The following is a 24,849-nucleotide window of genomic DNA, read 5'->3' on the forward strand; positions in this document are numbered from 1 at the left end:
CTAACGAGGCCTGCCTGTTTTAATCTAAAAAGTCTTGGTGAATCTGAAAGCGTTTACCTCGTGAATACCAGGGAAATGGCTGAAGACCCCGCTGCTGTGTCTGAGGAGTTCAGAGCCTCATTTGGGAAGCAAGGTGGATGTAGTAGAGAGGTCGCCAAGGTAGCAAGCAGTGCAGTAGCAGGTTGGACAGGAGGGAGGATATGGGGAAGTGCCCGAGGGATGTGAAGAGTGGAAAACCTTGGCGGTTTGCAGATGTTTTGTAGGCCGTGCACTGAGGCACCTGGAGAGCTAATAAGAAACGATTTCTGGCCCCTTATTAGAATGAAGAGAAAGTGATAGGAACTTGCCCAAAGTGAAATTAAATGAGTGGTTGAGAGGCTGGATGTAGAATTCGCATGTTCACTCCTTTTACAGAAGTTCTCGTTTCTCGACCCACCAGTTTATGGGCTGGTCACTGCTTCAGGAGCTATGGATAGTGGGAGAGATTGATCAAAACACCGCCGATTAGATCAGTGGTTGTCAAAGTCTTCGAAATGCAGACTCTCAGGCTCTAGCCGAGACCCCAAAATTGGGGGTGGGGCCCAGTAATCCCTATTTCACCAAACCCTCTATGGCGATCGTGTCACACATTTAAGTTTGAACCCCTGGCTGAGATTGTACAGAAGACCATGAAATAACAATTGAGGATTAGGTCAAACTGTGTCGTACGCTAAGAATCACTTCACTCCCATACGGCCGTCCTACCCTTATACGATCTCTGAGGGTAGGTAATTGCTGCTTTATATCTGTTTTCAGATTGGGAAATGGAAGCACATTTATTCCCCAAGGTGACATCTGCTACCTGGCAGAACTGGAATGGTCTGGTTGTTAGTCTGTACGAAACAGTATTTGATTGCTTACAGGTGGAAAGGAAACCAGCAGGAAATTTACTGAACTAAATTGCTGGGGCACCTGGTGTGGATATTCATATTTTGCGTTGGTTGTAGTCAGGGTTGTAGTTGGTTTCCAGCCTTTCAAGGGACCTCTGTGCATATTGACTATGTTCATTTGTTTCTTACAAAGTAACTTCAAGTACTAGGATGTTATTGACCTTCAGAAAAAGAAGCAAGATTTGAGTATTCCAAAGAAGAAAATTCAGACTTCTGGGATCTAAACCATATTTTCTTGTGTGTGCCCTAGAAGCCTGTATTTTCTTATTGAAGTACTAAATGTTCTGGAGATTTTGGGTTGCAGATAATGACCTACTCCCTTCTTGAGGATGAAGCCACATTCCCTGAGTTTTCATAATGGAAAGTAATCTAGTGCTGAGGAGAGCTCATTCCTTGCGTTCATCAGGCACTGCATCTTCTGAGATGTATCTTGTAAATACTTTTTGGTGCTGTACCTTCCTGCCCTTGGTCTTCTGCCCCAGTGCAGGTCTTCATTTTCCCTTTGATTTGTTGGATCCTTTCTTGGGCTTCCCCCTTCCCCAGTCGGATCTGGACACTGACACTACAGTGCATCTCGTAACACATCAGTCTGAGTATATCTGTCTTGCTGAACAGGCATCCTGTCAGCATGCCTGTGCTGAGTTCTCATAGTTGTAGAGGCTGGAGGTCCCAGATCAAGGTGTCAGCAGGGCCATGCTCCCTCTGAAACCTGTAGGAAAATGATTTTTCCTTCCTTCTAGCTTCTGGTAGTTTGCTGGCAGTATTTGGCATTCCTTGCTGTAAAGGTGCTCTAAAGGTGTCTTCTCTCTGTGTGTTTCTCTGTCCGAATACTGTATCCCCTTTCTATGAGGGCACCATTCATTTTATATCAGGGCCTACTGGCTAACATTAACTTGATTACCTTCATAAAGACTAGTTCCAAATAAAATCACATTCTGAGCTACTGGGGTTAGGATTTTAACATAATTTTGTTTTTTTGTTGGGGTAGGGGAACACAATTCAGCCTATAACAATAGCTTTGTTGTATGAATGGAAACCATCTAAATTTAGCAGATAGTCCGGAATGATGCAGCTGTCACTAAATGAAGCAGTTACATTTTTACTTACTTAAAAAATACATATAGCTTATGTTGTCTGGTAGGAAATAGAAATAGATTTTTCTTACTTTCTGAGGAAAACAGGGACGGGGGAAGGAGGCAGAGGGAGGTGGAGAAGGTCTTTCTTTGGTATTTCCTTTGTCATGCTGTGATTTTGCATTGCTGACTGTTCAGGGGAGAGTCTGTGTGGATGTGCTGCTTCTCTGCCAGCCAAGGTGGGGCTCCAATGAGCTTGTCTCCTGTGGGTTTGAGTACAAGAATTCCTTTGAGGCAGACAGATGATCCCATCTTTGGGGTCTTTCTGTGGGTCTCGCCCACCCACTGGGAAGTGGTCTTTCATTTCCCACTGGGTGATAGATTCAAAGGTTCATGCATTGTGTGGGGAGGGGATGTCAGAAGGTGGGGATGGGGTGGGGAAGAGATACGTTGCCAGGGGAGGAGGGAAGTGGGCCAAAGTCAACAATATCTATGGAATCATTTCCCATCGACGAATGGACAATGAAGCATGACACCAAAGGAAGTGAGAACCAAAATAAATACTAGTAACTTTCTGCCTTTGGAGCACTTGTGTGCACGTCCAGGTGGTGTGTTCGTGAGCTTCTGGAGTGTGTTTAATTACATTTGGTGTGAGAGGCCCTGTTGACTTTAAGTGGAAGATAAATCAGAGTTAATAGGAGGAATGACTTTAGAATTAGCTGCTTATCTTCTGCATTACTCTCCAGGAGAGGATGGTTCAGTGCCTTGGAAAATTGATGGGCGGAGCATTCAATGACGGGTGGGGTGGGGGAGTGGGGGAAGGAAGAGATCAGAAAAAACAGTTTTCATTGTGAACACTGACACTAGGTTTGGCTTAAGAGCTCCTTCTTCTCTATTACTGGAGCCTTCCAGGAGGAAAATCATGAGCTTTCCTCCCCAAAATGTATTTTATATAGAGCGAGTTCAAAAGCTTCTATCATCTTTGAAGAAAAGAATTCATTATTAGTCTTTGGTGATTCTATGTGGTGTACCACCCTTTAATTGATTTATGTTAGTGATCTATATATGGTGTCACTAGATAGTTTTTGAAACAGAGGACCCAGCTGGGCCTGCTTCTCAACCTCCCATGAGGATCTAAGGGGATAGTTGCTCTGGGGATAATAGGGGTGGGAAGTCAGGATTTCTTATTATTAAAAGCTGGATTTTGCCTTACTTCACAGTACAGAGCTCTTTGATAAAGTGGGCTGGTCATGTGGCTTAGTCTAAAGATTGTTCTTTCCTTTGAACTAAGGGAGAGTAGCACATACCTTAGTGCTTACCATGGGCTGAATTTTCTTTGCGAACATTATTAGCGCTGCCTCTCAGAAGAGTAGAGGAGTAGAGGTAGGTGAAAAAAAAATGAGATTATGTTTAATTACTAAAGGTATGTTAGTTTAGGGACTGGAAAATTAATGTAAAGCAAAGCAGCTTTATCTTTCTTATATTTATTTAAATCTAAGTTAACATATAGTATAATAATGATTTCAGGAATAGAATTTAGTGATTCATCACTTACCTACACTACCCAGTGCTCATCCCAACAAGTTCCCCTCCTTAATGTCCTTTGCTTGTTTAGCCCATCCCCCACCCAACACCCCTCCAGCAATCCTCAGTTTCTTCTGTGTTTAAGAGTCTCTTATGGTTTGTGTCCCTCTCTGTTTTTATCTTATTTTTCATTTTCTTCCCCTATGTTCATCTGTTTTGTTTCTTAAATTCCACATATGATTGAAATCATATGATATGTGTCTTTCTCTGACTGATCTCATTTAGCATAATACCCTCTAGTTCCATTCATGTTGTTGCAAATGGCAAGATTTCATTCTTTTTCATTGTTGAATAGTATTCCTATCTATCTATCTATCTATCTATCTATCTATATACACACACACACACACACACACACACACACACACACCACATCTTCTTGATCCATTCATAGGTCAGTGGGCATTTCCATAATTTGGCTATTGTTGATAATGTTGCTATAAACATTGGGGTGCATGTGCTCCTCCGAATCAGCATTTTTGTGTCCTTTGGATAAATTCCTAGTAGTGCAATTGCTGGGTTGTAGGGTAGTTCTATTTGTAATTTTTTGAGGAACTTCAATACCGTTTTCCAGAGTGGCTGCACCACTTTGCATTCCCACCAACAGTGCAAGAGGGTTCCTCTTTCCCTGCATTCTCACATCCTTGCCAACATCTGTTTAAAGCAGCTGTATCTTTATGTAACATGTATTGGAGGCAGGTCAGTGAAATCAGAGTGGACCACTCGGACCACAGGGATGGTCCCCAAATGCAGTATGACTGAGCTTGTAACAAAGTAAAGTTGTGGTTCTTTTAAACCTTGTTTAGACTTTTATTACAGTCCTTTCTTCCGATTGAGGTTTGGTACTGAGGCAGGATGTGTAGAGTTTGGGAAGGGGCAAGGGAAACCTAACAACAGTAGGTTTGCGTGTAGGTTCTGGGAGGAAATGGAGGAATGGACTTAATATGTTTTAGCTTAGGGGGATTTAAAGGAGAATTTAGGGGAGCCATCATAACTGAAAATGTGGAAACATGGGAATATTTTAATTACGGCATCCATAGTGCTTACCTGCTTAAAGGAAAGCACAGAGGCACACTTTAGCTGAAGCCTGCTCTGGGTGATTTTTTTTTTTTTTTTTTTTAACTTTGCCTGTTACACTGCAGGTTTGGGACATACAGCTTCCTTGTCTTCCCTCTTTGTTGGCTCTCAGTATAACCGTACTTTCCTGCATGGTACCCTGATACTACAGATGTATTTGAAGGAGACTGAGTTGTGCTTGGAGACTGGTCTTCAGTTTCTGAAGAAGTGATTTTCTTAGAAAGTGCTGAGGCTCAGAGTATGAGCTTGGATGTTGGTGCCAGGTGAATCTGGTTTCAAATCCTGGTTGTTACTTAAGATTTTGGAGTGAGTTATTTAATGTTTCTGAACTTGCTTTCTCAATATTAAAATGGAGACAACAATAGTACTCAACTTCTAGGTCTTTATGAGCATTTAGTGAGGGCAGGCATAAGACATTACAGTGTCGGGCATGCAAGTAGCTAGCACTCATTAAATGATAGGCATTTTTATTACTTTATTCGAGGCTTTCAAACCAAGGTTGGGAATTCTGATAAAGCTACATAATCTCTCTTTAGCGTGCTGATGTGACCTCTGCCCTCCTTCCTGCCTTACAGCTACTGGCGTTCTTGCAAGGACTCTTCACTTTCTATCACCATGGTTATGAACTGGCCAAGGACTTCGGTGACTTCAAGACGCAGTTGACCATTAGCATACAGAACGTGAGTGGCCAAGGGGCAGGCTTCCTTTCCCCGGTTCAGGAAAGGAAAGAACAAAGTATGGGTCTGGTTGCATAGAGATCACTTACGTGGATTAGAATGCATGAGGAGCATGGGTCTTGCTTGGGTTCATAGGGCAGCTGGGGGCAGGCTTTTCTCGGGTGCTTGGTGGCCCCAGGTTAGAGCATCATCCTTTTTTCCGTTATTTCTAAGCACTATTTATGTTCTCGGAAGTCCTGCTATTTTTGTTTTAAATCTGTAGCACCAGGATCAGGATTTCCTTTGGCAGTGGAAGGCCCAGCCTCCCTTCTGTGCATCTAGCTGCCTGGCCACAAGAACCTTGGAGTGTGTTCAGGGGATGGGGGTGGGGCATACATGCTGGCCTTCAGCTCAAAGGATGTACTCTTGTTCAGCTTTCAGTAAGGCTGACAGGAAATCCAAGTCAGAGCTGTTGACTCCCAGTCTCCTTCCCCAGATTTTAACCAGCAGGACCTTTTGATGCTCCGAATCCTGCTAAGGGCCCTTTGGTTAGCAGTGAGCAGGCTCAAGCCCCTTCTTCGCTGTATGACTGGCTGTGTTAGTCTGTATGTTGTCTTTGTCTCTAGATGATCCTGTGTAGCAAAGAAACCCAAGTGTGTCCTTGCGGGTTGTATTGCATGGGTTTAGAAGCCTGGAGCCTTTTGCCCTATGGTTCTCTTTGTTGTTTTGGAAAACAGGAAGTTGCAGAGTCACAGACAAGGTTTCACAAAGCATGGCTTCCCCTTAGGCCACCTTCCTCCTCCAAAGGTAGACTCTGAAGTGGAGGTTTACCTGCTGCAGGTTTATAGGGGAGCAGGGTTAGCAGAATCACCTGGGAGAGAGAGGGCAGCAGACCCCTCCAGGAGAAATTGAGCTGTGAGGCCTCAGTCAGTGCCCTGGGGCACCCTGGCACTGGCATGGACCTTCAGAGTGTGGGGAAAAAAAGAAAGGGTGCTGGGCTTGGGACCCCTTCCCCCTTTGCCCCTAGCCTTGACTAGTGCTGGGGTGCAGATTACCTTGAGTGAAGCAGCTCCCTTTTCAGGAGGGGACCATCTATGAACCATTAGCAAGTAATATTCCCTATAGCTGGAGAAGTAAGTTCTTCTGTCTTGAAGGGGACTGCGAAGACCATTTCCTGTGAGCCACTTGAATCAGAATCCCTTGGGATGCTTATTTGTTTTTTTTTAATTTTTTAAACTTTTTATTTATTTTTGAAATAGACAATGTGAGTGGAGGAGGAGCAGAGAGAGGGAGACACAGAATCTGAAGCAGACTACAGGCTCTGAGCTGTCAGCACAGATGCTGATGCGGGGCTCAAACTCACAAACCGTGAGATCTTGACCTGAGCCAAAGTTGGACGCTTAACCAGCTGAGCCACCCAGGCACCCCTGGGATGCTTATTTAAAATGCACATTTCTGGGTCCAGAGGTACTAAATTAATCTTTAGGGGTGAGGCCTGGACATTTGCATTTTCTCCATATTTTCCAGGTGATTTTGATGGTTTTGAGCATTTGAGAGTCATTCTGGTATAGGACTTTAAGGTCAATGGGTATTTCTTGAAAGCATTTGCCTAACTCCTAGGCGGCTGACTGTTACCTGGTTTTCGATCTGAGGGTTCACTAGGTTGATGTTTTGAGTTGTTACGGTTGGGAATAAGGTTTCATTTCTCTGATGTGAATAAAATTCCTTTCATCCTAGACAAGAAACCGCTTCGAAGGTACCAGGTCAGAAGTGGAATCACTGATGAAAAAGATGAAGGAGAATCCTCTTGAGCACAAGACCATCAGTCCCTACACCATGGAAGGGTACCTGTATGTTCAGGAGAAACGTGAGTGCCAGTGATGAACCATAGCTTGGGTTACACTCACGCCATTTAGCCAGGATGTGGAAGGTGTACCTAGTAGTGCCTGGCCTAGAGCATTGGTTCTGTAATTACAGATTTGGGTGAATGAAGGTAGCTTATAGCTGGGCTTTTTAAGGCAGAGATGTTCATAAGGTCTTGTCCACCTCCAAATGCTGTGTTCTTTGTTCTTTATCACTGGGAATTCCCTTGGGGACCTGGAATTCAGTGAGGCCCTGTGATGGTTTTTTTTTTTTCCTCCGTAGTGTCAAGCTTGAGGTGTCTGCACACTTAGCATGGGTTTATCGTCACACGTTTGGCATAGAGGCTTTGGAACGGCCTTGTATGCTAGACCTTATTTTCTATCAGCTGTCATATCTTTGGGTGGATTTAATATGGAGTGATTTTGTTTACTTCAAGATTGGTTTCAGCAAGGACCACATAGTCATGACTTAGGTCCTCTCCTTCCTCTCTTCAACTGCTGTCATCTCAACACTGAAATTTTATGAAAAGTAGAACCACAAGCTTACTCCAAGATGTAGGAAGAGAAATCCATTGTCCTGCCGATGAGATGTCAAGGAAAGAAATGCCAGGTGCTGCTAATCCAGACTTTTCTGTGATGACTCACAAACTCCTGCACTAGGCCTGGGGAGAGGCTTTTTTGACAGGGCTATGCTTTGAGGGTAGCACTTTCAGACTTAGCTTACAAAGTGGTAGGGATAAGAGAAGGTAATTTTTTTTTTCTTCAATGGATAGTTACCTAGTCTGCCCTACTTTTCGGTGGAGCATGTTACTCCTTTCAGAGATTTGCTGGTTTTGTGCTCTTTACTGCCCTTCTGTTGTCTGAGTGCGAAGCAACTGTCTTTACTCCTAGAAGCTTCCTGATGGAACAGAACACTTGATTTCATTGATTATTTTAGTCAGTGATTCCTCAAAAATTTGCTTGGGCTTCAAATTGTTGCCTGGCCATAGTGGGGCCAGTCGTGGGGTTTGAGGTTGGAGGCGTTGGCCGTCATGAGGGTTTTATTACAGGGATGAGCTTGTTGAGGTTTTAACAGATGGAGGGTACTGTAGTGGTGTTTTGTGTAGGCCTCAATGTAAGGTAATAGCTTTTTTGCCCAATGAGGAGATCCATCCCAAAAAGTTTAAGGTCATCTTGAATATGTGTCCACTTGTAATACTCAATTTATTAATACTGTTCCCCTATATATATGAATTTGGTGCACTCACATTTGTTACCCAATTTTATTCAAACACCTCACATGCTTTTTGAAACCTGAATGTCTTCATTAGAGCTAGATTTTAATTCTCTAACACATTAGTCCAGAGCATACCAATGGGATACGGCTGTTTTCATTTGCAAGTTTTGGTAACTTACCACTTAGAAATTTGAAACTTAGAGAAAAATTCCAAGACGAGTATAAAGAAACCCCATATGCCCTTTATCCATATGCATGAATTTTTACCTTTTTCCCACAGTTCTCTCTTTGTTTTTCTTGGTGGGTATGTGTACACGTGTCACAGTCAGAGACACACATTTCCATTTTTTCTGAGCCTTTTGAGAACAGGTTGCATAGCTCATGCTCCTTTACTTTAGTGTACGCTTTTTAAAAATAAGGATTTTATTTTATGTAGCCACAGTATAGTTACCATGTCCAGCAGTTAACAGTGATAAGATATTTAATGCAAATGATAGTTCATATTCCAATTTTGTCAGTTGTCCCTGACATTAGCCCTTATAAAGCATTTTCTTTTCCTTCTGTGTAGATACGATTTTGTACTGCACTTACTTGTGACCATTTTAGACTCCTTTATTCTGTAACAAGTGCCTCAGCTTTTCTTTGTCTTTCGTGACATTGACATTTTTGAAGAATATAGGGCAGTTCTTTTCTAGAATTTTCTTCGCTGTGGGTTTGTCTGTTTCCCGATAATTAGATTCAGGTTAGGTGTCCCTTGTCAAATAGTTTTCTTCTCTGGGTCCCACATCCAGGGGCACAGGATGGCCATCTGCCCCTCAGTGGTGATGTTGTTTTTGGTCACTCAGTCAAGGTATTATTTGGTTTATCCACTATGCAGTCACTATTTTTCCCTCATAGCTAATTAACAGTCTATGGGAGACCCTTCTCCTCATCAAACTTTGCCCTCTATAGCCTTAGCATCTGTCAGCAATTCTTGCCTACATGATTGTTAATATGTTGGTTGCAAAGTGGTGATTTCTCAGCTCTGGCACTTTCTCCACATTTATTAGTTGCGATTTAGTGTACTATAAGCAAGTGACTCCCTCCCTGTCTCATTCTCTCCTCTCCTTTCCCATCCATCTGTCCATTTTTTTAAAAAAAAATGTTAAGTTGTTTTTTTTAATGTTTGTTTATTTTTGAGAGAGACAGAGACAGAGCACGAGTCGGGGAGGGGCAGAGAGAGAAGGAGGCACAGAATCTGAAACAGCCTCCAGGCTCTGGACTGTCAGCACAGAGCCTGACGCTGGCTTGAACTCGGGAGCTGCGAGATCATGACCTGAGCCGAAGTCAGACACTTAAGTGACTGAGCCACCCAGGTGCCCCTTTTAAAAAATTTTTTTAAAATGTTTGTTTATTTACTTATAGCATGTGAGTGTAGGAGGGGCAGAGAGAAAGAGAGAGAGAATCCTAAGCAGACTGCACAGTGTCAGTGTGGAGCCTGACATGGGGCTTAATCCTATGAGTGTGAAATCATGACCTGAACTGAAATCAAGAGTTGGATGCTCAACCTCCTGTGCCACCCAGGTGCCCCTAGCCATCTTTCTATTGTCAGTATGGACTTAAGGATTTCTCGTCTATTCAGTAGGCTAAATCCATTACTGGCCTTACTTGCTTGGATGCTCAAAGTGTTTCTAAGATAGAGCGCTTTTGGAATCTTTGTGTTGTGCTATCACTGGAATTTTTTCTCTAAGCCACAAAAATAAATGACAATGGTTGGTATTTTTGTCTTTGATACTTCAGTGTAGGCACTTACTATATTGCTTTTTATTTTTTGGTTTACTAATTGACATTTCACACTTGAAATGGGCGCTGATACCCTAAAAACTAATTACTAAATCTTTGTTAAATCTCATGTTATTCTTTTAAACGAAAAACAACCATTTCTGCTCTGTGATCTCCAGGAGCCTGTAAGGCTAGTGTTGACTGAGGACCTTGGAGGCTAATAATGCTAATTATGCCTTCTTCCTCTAATAATATTTTTAATTCAAAATAAAGTAATTGGCTGACCACCAGGGAAAATCGAGGACTGTCAGGATTTGACTGTGAGGCATGTCTGCCTTTCCTGAGGGACAGTATTGAGGGACAGACCTCTCACATTACTTTGGGGTATTTATAGTCCCTCCCATTTACATCTCTGTGTCAGAGTTGGCCTGTCTGCTTGAGTTCTGCTAAAGTACAAATGAGGGGTTTGGCAGTAGGTCAGAATCCATGTATGTCTTTGCAGAGACTCGCAGAGCAGCTGTGGGAAGCATGAAGTCGTCACAGCAGATGGGGACAGTGACAGGCACTCTGAGGAGCTCTTCTGTTCTTTCCTCAGTCATCTTAATCCTGTCAAGAGAAAGGAAATGTCAAGTGGAGATTAATGATGGGAAAGTGAATTAATTTCCCCAGGGAACCTCTCCTTCCCTTATATTTTAAGACTCCTTGGATGCAGCATTTAGTGGGAAACGGTCTTCCTTGGCCCCTGGGGAAAGCCCTGGGTCGTTTCCAGTTCCAGCCTGTAGGATCAGATTTCTTCCTCTTCCAGTATATTGCCCCTAGAAACAGTTGAAGGGGAGATGAGCATTGTGGGTTATGGGTTGTGTGTGTTTCCAGTATGCACTGGACACATGGAGATGCTTCATGGGAAACGTTACCTTGCAGGGCACTTTGGAACTTCTTGGGTGAAGCACTACTGTACCTATCAACGGGATTCCAAACAAATCACCATGGTACCATTTGACCAAAAGTCAGGAGGAAAGGGGGTAAGTTCATTTTTTTAATTTCATGCTTGATTTGCTTGGCTAACATAGGTTGATTATAATGCTAGTGTTAAGTAACATCTTCGATACTGCACTGTAATTTTCTTTTTTAAAAAAATTTCTAATTGAAGTATAATATATAGTGTTAAATTAGTTTTGGGTACGTAATGTAATGATTCAACAGTTCTATATATTACTCAGTGCTCATCACAATAACTGTACTCTTAACCCCCTTTATTCCACCCATGCCCCCACTCCCCTCCCCTCTGGTAACCACCAGTTCTTCATATTTAAGAGTCTGCTTTTTTGTCCATCTTTTTAAAATTTTCTTTGTTGGTTCATTTGTCTCTTAAATGGCACATGGGATTGAAATCCTATGGTATTTGTCTTACTCTGTCTGACTTACTTCACTTAGCATTATAGCCTCTAGATCTATCCATGTTGTGGCCAGTGGGAAGATCTCATTCTTTTTCATGGCTGAGTAATATTCCTGTCTCTCTCTGTCTATCTGTCTGTCTGTCTGTCTACCTACCTACCTATCTATCTCTCACATCTTCTGTAGCCATGTGTCTATCAATTGGTTGCTTCCATATTTTGGTTATTGTAAATAATACTGCAGAAAGTAGGTGCATATATCTTTTTTTTTTTTTTTAATTTTTTTTCAACGTTTTTTATTTATTTTTGGGACAGAGAGAGACAGAGCATGAACGGGGGAGGGGCAGAGAGAGAGGGAGACACAGAATCGGAAACAGGCTCCAGGCTCCGAGCCATCAGCCCAGAGCCTGACGCGGGGCTCGAACTCACGGACCGCGAGATCGTGACCTGGCTGAAGTTGGACGCTTAACCGACTGCGCCACCCAGGCGCCCCATGCATATATCTTTTTGTATTTTGTATCGGTATTTGTTTTCTTTGGGTAAATACCCAGTAGTGGAATTGCTAGATCATATGGTAACTTTACTTTTAGTTTTGTGAGGAATGTCCATACTGTTTTCCACAGTGCCTATAGTAATTTGCATTCCCGCCAGCAGTGCACAGGGGTTCCTTTTTCTCCACATTCTCACCAACCATTGTAATTTCTTGTCTTTTTTTAACCTTAGTCAATCTGAGAGGTGTGAGGTGATATGTAATTGTGGTTTTGATGTGTATTTCCCTGATGATTAGCGATGTTGAGCATCTTTACATGTGCCTGCTACCCATTTGTGTGTCTTGTTTGGAAAGAGTATCTGTTTGGGTCTTGTGCCCATTTTTCAGTAAGATTGTTTATTTTGTGTTGAGTTACAGAAGTTCTTCAAATATTTTGGATATTAACCCCCTATCAGTTACATGATTTGCAGATACTTTCCCCCATTCAGTAGGTTGCCTTATCATTTTGTTGGTGGTTTTCTTTGCTGTGCAAAGGCTTTTTATTGTGTTATAGTCCCAATAGTTTAATTTTCCTTCTGTTACTCCTGCTTGAGGAGACATACAAAAATGTTTCTGTGGCAAATGATGAAGAAATTACTGCCTATGTTTTCTTCTAGAAATTTCATGGTTTCCTGTCTAACATTTAGGTCTTTAATTCATTTTGAGTTTATTTTTGTGTATGGTGTAAGCAAGTGGTCCCGTTTCTTTTGCATGTAGCTGTCCACTTCTCCCAGCACCATTTGTTGAAGAGACTGTGTTTTCCCCATTGTATATTCTTGCCTCCTTTGTTGTAGATTACTTGATCATATAGGTGTGGGTTTATTTCTGGCCTCTGTAAATCTTGTTCCATTGATCCGTAATGTCTCTTTTTGTGCCTGTACCATACTGTTTTGATTACTGCAGCTTTGTAGTATATCTTGAAATTGGAGATTGTGATAGCTCGAACTTTGTTCCTTTCTCTTAACATGGCTTTGCGGTAATTTTCTTAATTGTTTACATAATAGTTCCAGGAGGAATGGTACCCTAGACGGGAATTAAAGCAAGACGATTATTTTTAGCTTTAAGTTCTATTAGGAACTGCAACTAAGAAAGATTCTTGTATTTCATATGCATACAGTAGTAAGTATGTCAAATGTGTTTGGAGGCTAGAAATTCTTGGATGGTTTTGTCCTGTGAAGCTGATGGATATCGCTCTTACCTGATACAAAGAGAGCTGCCAGTTGGTGGGTGTGAGTGTTGCGATTATCTGTTGCTGTGGAACAGATGACCAAAAAATTTAGCAACTCTTAAAACTACATGAGTCATTTTAGTATTTCTCACAGATTCTGTGGGTCAGGAATTGGGCTCAGGGTTTCTCAGGTGGTTTTAATCAGATGGTTGGGGCTGGAACAGTGAGGGTTTGAAGCTGCTCAAGGCTGGTCTGCCATGGCTCTCTTCCTTTCTTCTGATCTCCTTCTTCCTCCCCTTCTCTGTTTCCCTCCTGGTCTGGATAGTCTCAGGGCCTGTCCATCTGGTCTCTCCGTGGGAGGTAGTTTGGGTTTCCTCACAGCTTGGTGGCCTCAGGGCAGCTCAAGGTGTCAAGAGGGAATATTCCAGCATGAAAGCGGAGACCCCATGTAGCCTCAGAAGTCATATAGCCTTCCTTTTGCTCTGTTGGTTGAAGCAGTCACAGAAGCCCCCACCAAGCCCACTCACTTTAACTGGGAGAGGATGCAGAGTCACACCCAGTGACGTGAGGCTCCTGTGGCAGAGAAACACTCTTGCAGCTGGCTCTGATCCTCACATGCCCTACAGTCACTGCTGTGGAGCTCTCTGCTGTGCTCCGGCCTTTGTCCTTTCCTCCCAGCTTGCTCACTGCAGCCTGAATGCATTTCCTCTTCCGGTGATCCATTTTTTTCTCTGGCTGCTCTTAATGTCTTCTGTTTTTTCCTTTTGGTGTTGGACATTTCATTATGATGGTCTTATGTGTGACTTTTTCCCCCATTCTGTTGTACTTGGGAATTTGGGGCCTTCTGTATTTGGGGATTGGTGTCTTTCAGTAACTTTGAGAAATTCTTATCAATTATCACTTCGAATTTTGCCTCCTCCCCATATCTCCTTCTGGACATAACTCCTTTGGGAGATAGCTAAATATTTTTAAGAGAAGTATTTATATTTTTCATCTGTTCGAATCTTCAGACTCCATTTAGCATAACTTCTCTGTTTTTGTAGTTGAAGTAATTTTTAAGCTGTTTCCAATATATTGATAAATGAGTCTTTGGTAATGAGCATGCCATCTCTGGTCCTCTGTGTGGTTCATTATGGTACCATGTGTTGGGTGTGTGTGTGTGGGGGGCGGGGGGTGCTTTACAGAGACCAAGAGCACCCACCATCTTTGAAATCGGACTGCCAGGCTCAGTAACATTAGATACATTTGTCAAGAGTGTTAGTTACTCTGCTAGGCTGCCTCCTTGCTGTCTACCACTTTGAATTTTTCTTCCTGGCTTTCTTTTACTTGGGCCACAATACAGGAATCTATCAGCATCTCTTTTTCTTCCATGTATTATAGCAAAAAAACCCCCAAAGCCCTATTAATGTTTCCAGTCAGGGGTGGAGAACTCTCAGGAAAACAACATCGTTCAAATAGAGAAACATAAAGAAATGACAGAATCGGAAGTGATAGTAGGCACCACTCATTAGTTGTGCCCTAGTTTTCATGCAATGGAAATAGAGTTAGACTCACTTCCTTGGGTTGAGCCATGGTCCTTTTTGAATTCTGTCTTTCTAGAAGTGAGCTTCACTCAATTATTCTCTCTCAGTCTTTATTTTGGGGCCTTTTACCTTGTGCTTTCCTAAAGCTTAAAAGAAGAACTAACTCCCTCGTGTTTGGTCTTATCCCACTTGAAAGTGAATGCAGAGGCCAGTAATGGTAGATGTTTGGGACTCCTAAGTATTTAGTGAGGTAATAGTAAACACCTCACTGGGTTGTTAAGAAGTTTATGTGAATTAGTACATACACTCTTGGAACAGATCTTGACACATGATGAGTTCTGTGTTAGGGGGTTGATATTACAGTAATTATTTTTCCTAATCATTCCTTAAGTTTATTTTACATTTTTCTGAGTCCTTGTATTGTCCTGTATTATCCTGTTTGATCCGGTTTTCTCCTTCATAAAGGAGGAAATGGCGGTCTAGAAGAGAAAATGATTTATAAAGCCATACAAGTCCTGAGGTACAAAGCCAATACTCAGACCCTGATTCTGGAGTCTGCATCTCTTGAGTCAGAGTGGCTGCTGCTAATATTAGTAATAATCATAATCATAATCATAGAAAAAATATATATAAAACAGTAGCTTTCCGTGATGTCACTCTATTTCCTCAGCTTTAGGGTAGAGGGAATATGAAGACTGGCTGTCTAGAGGTGATCGCATCTCCATTTGTACAGGAGAATCATGTGGCATCTTCCATATATGTGTTTGTACAAAGCTCTCTTAGGAGGTGGAGGTAGACTTAAAATGGATAATGTGGTGTTTGTTTTTGTTTTTTTCCTAACGGGCTTTTTTATTCCCCTTTCTTCACTTTGCTGTCCATTTTATTTGCGTTATTTTTCTTTAAAAGTACCTGCTTTTTTCTTAGTTTTAGGCCACTAGATGTTCCATCATCTTGGAGACCAGACCCTCTGTGTGGTGAAACATAAGTCCCCTGTATCCTAGCCTCTGAGATGAGGCCACTCTCCGTGTGAGGTTTGGGGCGGCCCAGAGCTGACCTTGTCCATTCCCTTGCTTGAACCCCCTCATTATTTTTCCTGTGCTCTCAGGATAAGGACCACAATCTGCATAATGTGGCTCTTGATTCCTTTATACTCTTTCTCATGCCACTTTGCCTCTCGCTCTGGGATTCAGCCATACTGCCTAGCTTTAAATTCCTCCCAGGCCCATGGACCCTGACCACAGGCCTTTACATCTGCTGTTCTCAATTCCCAATGTAGATAGTAGATGGAAGGCTTGTGACTTTCCATAAACTGTCTCTTGCTAGGTCTTCTGTGTTTTATGTGGTATTGTGATTCTAGAGGGTAGTTAAGTTTTACCACATGCAGTCACATTTTCTATTTCAACAAACTAGACAAGTTTGCTAATTTTTCCCCTTGTTCAGAGAAAAAGATTGGCAAGGGCAAGAGGAACAGGAATACTAAATTCTTTTTTTTAATTTAATTTAATTTTATTTACTTTCAGAGAGAGAGAGAGAGCAGGCACAGGCCAGGGGAGGGGGAGAGGGAGAGGGAGAGAGAGAATCCCAAGCAGGCTCCATACTATCAGTGCAGTGCCTGAAGCAGGGCTTGATCCCACGACTGTGAGATCAAGACCTGAGTTGATACCTAAGAACCAGATGCTTAATCGACGGAACCAACCAGGTGCCCCAAGGAACCTGAAATTCTTATGTGGAAAAAAGAAAAGAAATCAGGGATAGAAACCCCTCTGTTTTTAGGCAATGAGAGAGCACTATGCGATGAAACTGTTAGATTCCATTTGTACGGTGAGATACTACCCAGCAGTAAAAAGAAACAAACTCTTGGTTTGTACAACAGCATAACGTGAATCGCAGAATTGTGCCAAGTCAAAGAAGTCCAAAATAAAAGGGCACATACTGTGTGATTCACTTTATATAAAATTATATAGGGCATGCAAACTAATTTGTATGACGGAAAGCAGATTCAGTATTTGCCTGAGGTTAGATAGACTAGGTGCAGGGATAGAATTCAAAAACACAAGGAAACTTTTGGGGGTGATGGAAATGTTCATTATCTTGATTATGGTGTTGATTTTATGGATGTATACAGATGTTAAAACTCATAAATAGACACGTACAGTTGATTACACATTAGTTATACCTCTTTAAAGCTGTTAAAACCCATTTATTGAGCACTTACTCTGTCCTTGGGCCGGTTTGTTCTCTGGGTACACAGGAATCAGTAAAAACTGATAGTCCCTGCTGTCAGGGAGCTTAGAGTCTAATGAGGAGAGAGACATGATTGGAGTCATTGCCCACATCAATGGACAATTGCAGCTATGATCAGTGCTGTGAGGGAGACCAAGAACATGGTGTATGTGAACATGTCTTGGGGATATTTGACCTGGTCCAGGAAGGCTTTCCTGAAAAAATGATGACTGACTCAAGACCATAGAAACTCAGAGTCAGGAGGAGGCCTGCAAGCCATCTTGTGTAACCCTTTTCAAACCTGTAAATTAACTCAGCCTCAAATATTATCAGCAAGAGTTTATCCAGCAGGGGTTGATGCTGTACCATCATGATGTGCTAGAAGTGAACTAAAACTAGAGATATTTCATGTTAAGTATAACATGGTTTACAGGTTTTAGATGCATGAGGCTGTTAACTGAGGGAGAGTTTTGGATCAATATTCCACCTTCCTATGGTCGTGAACACTCAGGCTTGAGAAGATGGAGTGATTGCTCTCGTTGGTGTGATGTATTTGTGGTACACTGCAGAGGCACAGAGCATAGCCTATGTCCAGGCCTCATCGTGATAGTCTGTGTGCTCCCAACAGGGAGAAGATGAATCTGTCATCCTGAAATCCTGCACACGGCGGAAAACAGACTCTATCGAGAAGAGGTTTTGCTTTGACGTGGAAGCAGTAGACAGGTGAGTAGCTGTCACATATTGCTCAGGAACAAAAACTACTGAATTTGGATTTTTTACTTTTTCCATTCAGTCAGAGCTTTTCTGTCCTCCAGTCCCACCCTCCCCCTCCTTCTCCACCCTGCTGCAATTTGGAGCAGACCTCAGGCCACTTGCTGGTCTGCAAGGATCAGTAGAGCTTCTCCTGCTTGTAGGTACAGTGCTGAGCCTCTCGTTTGGTTTGCTTTAACATTAGGGGTTTCCTGAGAAGGAATGGGTGTTATTTCTTAAGAGGTTGAGTAGGTGTTTAAAGAAAACTGTTTAGCATGACTATATGAGCTATTTAAGATTTTACTTTAAAACATATTTGCTTTTTTTAATTTAAAAAATGGTTCATAAGGAATTGGGTGAGGTGAAGGGTGGAACAAGTTGTACTCAGCTAAAAAAAAAAAAAAAACAGCTTTCAGCTGTCGCATTTCACCAACCACTGTGTGTATGTGCCTGGGAAAGATAGCAAACCCCTTGTGAAATCACTTTTTGCAGAGGGAGCTGTGCATTGTATTCCTCAATATATATGGAGTCTCATTAAGTTGTACCATTTCATGGTGTTAAGCTAGTTTGACAACATTCCAATTCTTTGAAACACTTTACTTGGCAACAGGTTAATTCTTTGAGTGAAAGCCACGTGCTAAGCTTTTTTGTGCTATCTGTTCAAGATCAGCAGTGCCAGAATTGAAGATCCTTGAATCTCAGCATGAGTCTCCTCTAATGCCATTTACTTTCTCCCCTTTATTTAAACCCACCCACCCATCCACGCGCCCCCCCCCCCCCCCCCCCCCAAACACATACACCATCTTGTCAGGCCAGTACTTCTGCCCTTTCTGGAACGTTTATCTCTGGCCACTCTTTCCTGATCCTATAAGATGCAGAGACTGAGTACCTTGTGGGGTGTTGGCAGTTGGGAATGCCTTCTTGTGGCATGATGTCTCCCTGTGCTGTGACTGCTTGGAGGTTGTTAGAGCTCCCATGGAGGGAACATGTCCTTTTAGCTTTAATCACAAGATCATGGAAACTCACCTCATCTCTTCAGCACTTAGTCATTACACATGGGCTTGGGCTCTCACGTTAGGCAACTGGGGTCTAAATTTGGACTTGGCTGCTTCATAGCCATGTGACTTTCAGCTAACTACTTAATCTCTCAGGGCCGTGATTTCCTTACCTGGAAAATGAAGATGGTAATAGTACCTAGTTCCTAGAATTGTAAGGATTCGTGGAGATAATGCTCGGAAAATACTTGGCAGGCTGGCAAATAATAAATGCTCAGCAAATTGTTATTTGTTAATTAGTTTGTCCCACGTGTTCACCAGACTTGATTATTTTGTAAGGTTAGACTCTAAATGCTGAGAAGTAAACAAATTATGTTTGTTTCATGTTATGTTCATGCTTCATGTTATGAAGAAAAGAGAGTATCCCCAGTACTGGATACCCCAGTATCCCTGTGTTTGGGGATGTGGGTGGGGAGGGTTGCATGGGGATGTAGGTTGAACTAGGGTAGCAAAGGGGAATTGCAAAATGTCTACCTCACACCAAAACTGGTGATTCTTGGTTTTAAACAAATCCTAACTCAGGATGCTTTAAGCACGTGTGTGCTCTCTATTCTTAGCGTGGAATCTAAGGGAATTCCTATTGTTGGCGTCTGTGACAGAGGTGGAGAAGATGTGTGTGTTTAGAAGCAGAGTTAGTTGTTTGCCTTGCCAACTGTTGTTTGTAGAGACTGCATCTCTTTGCATGGTTATTTGGAAACGGGTGTACCTCCCACAGTGGCTGTCCCTTAGAGTGAAAATCAGCTCAGAGATGATTTCCGAAGCTTCATGCTTTCCTGTTTTCTGCCTCAGAAGTCTTCACAGAAGTTTTGGCGAGTTGCTCTTTAGGCAATTAAAACTCAGCGTGGTGCCTCCGTCTCATTTCCACCTTTCAAATGCTTCCTACCATCTTTCCCCTTTATTATCCCCTTAAAAGCTTTGCATGTCCCAGTTAAAAGCTGAGAGCAAATGTGTCACATTGAAGATACTGAGTGGGTTTGGGAAGTGGATTTATCTTAAGCTGCTGTCTCTGGTTCCCTTAGGATGACATGGAAGGGTTTCGTTTGTAGTTCAGAAAGAGGCTGCTAAATCTCCTTTTAGTAAGCAGGAGGTGAGTGGATAGTTCTGTTGTATTGTTTAAATTTAACACTTTCTGTATATTATGGTGTCGGGACATCTTAAAAACCTTCCTGACTGGGGATAGACTTTCCCTTCCAGAGCTAGCCAACTCTTAGAGATAGCAAAGGGCGCAGCCTGGAGCATGCCATTGACATGAAAATGAACCAGCCCACAGCCATGCCTCTTCCCTTAATCCCCAGGAGGCAATATTTCTCTGCTTTAATCATCTGAGTTCCAGGTACCAGGCAAGGAAGGATATTCCTCTAGCTTAGACCCCCCTGAAGTTATTCCTACTCGTCAGCAAGCTGTTGCCCCCTTCCCTGCTTTGCCTTTCCCTTGGCAACTCCAGTAACAGCCACTACCTAGGTGTGGCCACCTGACAGTCACCTAAAATAACACAGAACATGTATGAAACACCTTGTATGTGTTCTATATAGGTCACCATCTTTGATCCCAAAGATTAGGTTATAGTTTTGCAGCGTTTTCCTTACCTATCCTGTTGTGACTCCAGTGTCATTCTGCATTTTCCTTAACCCATCCAGAAAGGGACTAAGGAGAGAAGGAAAAGCATTTGCATGGATTTCTTACCTGCATTCCTGGCAACTCTGCCCATTGTTCTGTCTTCTGGAAGATTCTTACACCTTAGTTTTTCCCCAGTGCACTTTAGCCAAGAGGTGATTCTGCTGTCTTTCCAATCTGTGTCTTCCACAGATTTTCACCTGTACCTGAATGGCTAGAGAGATAGAGGGGTAAAATGCAAGTTTAGCACTTAGGAAATGTGGAAGGAAAAGAGGAGATGGTTGTATTTATAAACGTTTGTGTACTGGCAATTAAGGTTTTACTCTACTAAGATACACATAAATGCTGAAGTAGTAGTTTTTGACCTAGAATGTACGATGTGTTGGGTTTTTAGGGTCAAATACTTCTATCTTTTAGGCTTAGTGCTGATAGTTCATGTTATTTTATAACAGAGGCTATAGCCTTGAGGAAGTGATCTTCTAGGAGGTCAGCATCTTTGAGTTATGTCAGCATGTCTTACTGTGTGGTGAGAACCACCTGTGCCCAGCATCCTTGGGTGTGCTTGTTAGAACTATAGCTTTTTGTAATCATCAAAACAGTATGGTACTGGCACAAAAACAGACACTCAGATAAATGGAACAGAATGGAGAAGCCAGAAATGGACTCCACAAACATATGGCCAACTAATCTTTGACAAAGCAGGAAAGAATATCCAGTGGAACAAAGACAGTCTCTTCAGCAAGTGGTGCTGGGAAAACTGGACAGCGACATGGAGAAGAATGAACCTGGACCACTTTCTTACACCATACACAAAAATAAACTCAAAATGGATGAAGGACCTCATCATAAGACAGGAAGCCATCAAAATCCTCGAGGAGAAAACAGGCAACAACCTCTTTGACCTCGGCCACAGTAACTTCTTACTCACCCCGTCTCCAGGGGCAAGGGAAACCAAAGCAAAAATGAACTTTTGAGACCTCATCAAGATAGAAAGCTTCTGTATGGCAAAGGAAACAATCAGCAAAACTAAAAGGCAACTGACAGAATGGGAGAAGATAATTGCAAATGACAAATCAGGTAAAGGGTTAGTATCCAAAATCCATAAAGAACTTATCAAACTCAACACCCAAAAAACAAATAATCCAGTAAAGAAATGGGCAAAAAACATAAATAGTTGCTTTTCCAAAGAAGACATCCAGGTGGCTAAAAGACACTTGAAAAAATGCTCAACATCATTCATCATCAGGGAAATACAAATCAAAACCACACTGAGATACCACCTCACACCTGTCAGAATGGCTAAAATTAACAACTCAGGAAACCTCAGATGCTGGCGAGGATGCAGAGAAAGAGGATCTCTTTTGCACTGCTGGTGGGAATGCAAACTGGTGCAGCCACTCTGGAAAACAGTATGGAGGTTCCTCAAAAAATTAAAAATAGAACTGTCCTATGACTCAGCAATTGCATTACTTGGTATTTATCTAAAGGATACAGGTGTGCTATTTCGAAGGGCACATGCACCCCAATGTTTATAGCAGTGCTATTGATAACATCCAACGTATGGAAAGAGCCCAAATGTCCATCGACAGATGAATGGATAAAGAAGATGTGGTGTGTATATATATACCATTTGTATATATGTACCATATGTATATATACACAAGCAAAATTAGAGAATGACTTCACTTGTGGAATTTAAGATACAGAACAGATGAACATAAGGGAAGGGAAGCAAAAATAATATAAAAACAAGGAGGGGGACAAAACATAAGAGACTCTTAAATACGGAGAACAGAGGGTTACTGCATGGGTTGTTGGTGGGGGCATGGGCTAAATGGGCAAGGGGCATTAAGGAGGACACTTGTTGGGATGAGCACTGGGTGTTACATAGGGGATGAATCACTGGATTCTACTCCTGAAATCATTATTGCACTATATGCTAACTAACTGGCATGTAAATTTAAAAAAACCAACCAACCAAACAAACAAACAAAAAAACACTACACCTTCTAGGCCTTTGCCCCAGATCTACATAGTCTGACTCTATGGGAGAGGGACTCTGAAATCCACTTTTGGAACAAGCTCTTCATTTGTCCTTTATTTTTACTTATAATTAGTACATTAAACACCATGCATATCACAGTACAGTTTTTTCACAGTGTATAAAAATGGTTCCTTATTAGAAATACTGTAACAAGGAACAATAGTGAAACAAAACAGAAAACCAGAAAACTCAAGCTCCTTTACCGAGGAGCTTTATTCTTACCCCTAGAGAGGAGAATATAGCTAGATGACCAGGAAAAAAGCAACCACAACAACCACAGTAAAACTCACTTTTTAAGTTCAAGATGGAGGAGGGGTGAGGGAACTAGCAGTAAGAGAACATTTTCTGGAAGTTGAACGCCATTCATACATGTCTCCTGTAATCCTCACGATAGTCCAAGGAGGACTGTGCTCCATTAATCCCTGTTACTGATGGGAAATCTGCGGTTTAGAGGTGTGAGTCTTCACCAAGGCTCAGGAGGGATTTGAACTGATGTGTATTGGAGCTCACTGCAGGGCACCTTGCCTCAAAACTGAGGGTATTTTAGAAATGCTTTCCAGTGATAAGCCCAGTGCTGTCAGTACTTGGGTTTCAGAGACCCTGCTGTGTGTTCAGCTTCCTGGCTGTGTAATCTGAGAAGTGCTTTCTCACTGTAATCACTTGCACGTGGCATCATAAACAAATGGATGAACTCAACTTGCAAATTAGCTTCTGTTCTTATACTTACTACCTTGTGACCTTCAGAAAATCCTCACATGGCTAATACTTTAAATAGGCAATGCAGATAGCACAGGCTGGACACATGCACACAGGTGTTCCATGAGTGCTATGTTTTTTTTGGTATACCTCTTCTCCCTTTTAAGATGACATTCGTTTCTCTTTATTGCAGGAGACTAACATGAGTAAGAAATCATAGTGACAATGCCATTTATCGATTAATTTCATTGGATCATAATACAATGCTGTCAGTTTGCTCGTCCTCAAATTCTGATGAAAAGGGGTTAGTCTCTGACATTTGTCTTAAAGGAAGCTGTATTGTGACTCTGACTCATGAATAAGCTTGAAATCAAATTAACTGTTAATTCAGAGCTATAGGATTTAGAACTATAGTTCTTGAACTGTATGTTAGAGATTGTCTATAAACCGAATACATTTCAGAAATCTGCTTTTAATTCTTTTATCTAATTGTTTTTCCTTTGGTATTTCAACTAGGCCTATAGTCTCTTCTCAGTATCTTAGAACCTTCTATATTGACTTCATATAGTTACATAATTCTACATAATTACATCTTATCTATCCCTTATTCTCTAGTGCCTGCCTCTGATGCTGTTTTTCAGAACTAGTTTTCAGACCCAAGAGTTTGTTGAGGACCCTTGACTATTCTGAGTAAATATTTCACAGGCTGATACTAGTTTCTCATGTCTTTGGCTTTCCTTTGTAAGGGTTTTATTGTTACCAACACTGAGAAGTTACTGTTAGTAGAAATTCTTGAGTCTTTCTTCAGTTATGAAGTGAAATCTGCTTAGATCAAGATATTATGTCTGTTAAATCAATGTGATACTGCTTTGATTTTTCCCTTCTGGTGGTGTTTTAAAGTTGAATTTCAGGACTCATTAAGACTGTAATAGGACTTTAAATGAGTGTGTAGCCCTTGGAGTAGTTGTAGGCTATTGCCACAACATGGTACAAAGAGGAGTATTTTCTTACTTTCTTAGAAGATAGTTACTGTGAGTTGAATCGTGTACTTCCCAATTCACATGTGGAAGTTCTAATTCCCGGTATCTAAAAATTAAAATTATTTGGAAATAGGGTCTTTACAGGGGTAATCAAATTAAAGTGAGGTCATTAGGGTGGGCCCTAATCCCCTATGACTGATGTCCTTATAAAAAGGAGTAATTTGGACAGTGAGACAGATAGGCACACAGGGAGAAAACCATGCAAACATGAAGGCAGAGATAGGGGCCATGTGTCTTCAAGGCAAGGAATGGCAAAGGTTGGCCAGGAAACACCGGAAGCTAGTAGAGAGGCATGGAGAGGATTCTCCTTCACATACCTCGGAAGGAACCCCGCTAACTACTTGCTCTTGAACTTGACAGCCTCTAAACGTATGAGAGGCTGGATTTCTTGTTGGGGTGTAACCCAATTTGTGGTACTTTGTTACAGCAGTCCGAGCAAATGAACACAGTATTGAATAGGGAGGACCTCCCTCAAGCAGCAGCAGCAGCAGCAGCAATATCCCTGACAGCCTTTTAGATGGATGGCCCAACACGTACTTGTTGAATAATCTGACTGGCAAGGAGCCTCACTTCACAAACAGCATATTGACATAAATTATCTTCCTTGTTTTGGCTATTCTTGAAGGTAGCCTAAGCTTTTGTGAGCTTTACAAAA

The 24,849-nt window shown here is 41.9% G+C and overlaps 1 protein-coding gene across 7 annotated transcripts in view; it reads left to right on the top strand.

Annotated features, from left to right (window-relative positions):
* ARHGAP26 (Rho GTPase activating protein 26) overlaps positions 1–24,849 on the top strand; it is a 424,049-nt gene that overhangs the window by 124,983 nt on the left and 274,217 nt on the right. For 6 of the 7 annotated variants that reach the window (XM_042986218.1, XM_042986228.1, XM_042986234.1 and 3 more), the window contains exons 7-10: positions 5,239–5,343; positions 7,057–7,186; positions 11,080–11,180; positions 17,624–17,718. In XM_042986218.1, coding sequence (XP_042842152.1) covers positions 5,239–5,343; positions 7,057–7,186; positions 11,080–11,180; positions 17,624–17,718 — 431 coding nt within the window. The remainder of the gene's footprint in view (positions 1–5,238; positions 5,344–7,056; positions 7,187–11,079; positions 11,181–17,623; positions 17,719–24,849) is intronic. The other variant, XM_042986221.1, reaches the window with a different exon arrangement.

This window comes from Panthera tigris, chromosome A1 (assembly GCF_018350195.1).
Source record: "Panthera tigris isolate Pti1 chromosome A1, P.tigris_Pti1_mat1.1, whole genome shotgun sequence".
In the NCBI taxonomy this organism is placed as follows: domain Eukaryota; kingdom Metazoa; phylum Chordata; class Mammalia; order Carnivora; family Felidae; genus Panthera; species Panthera tigris.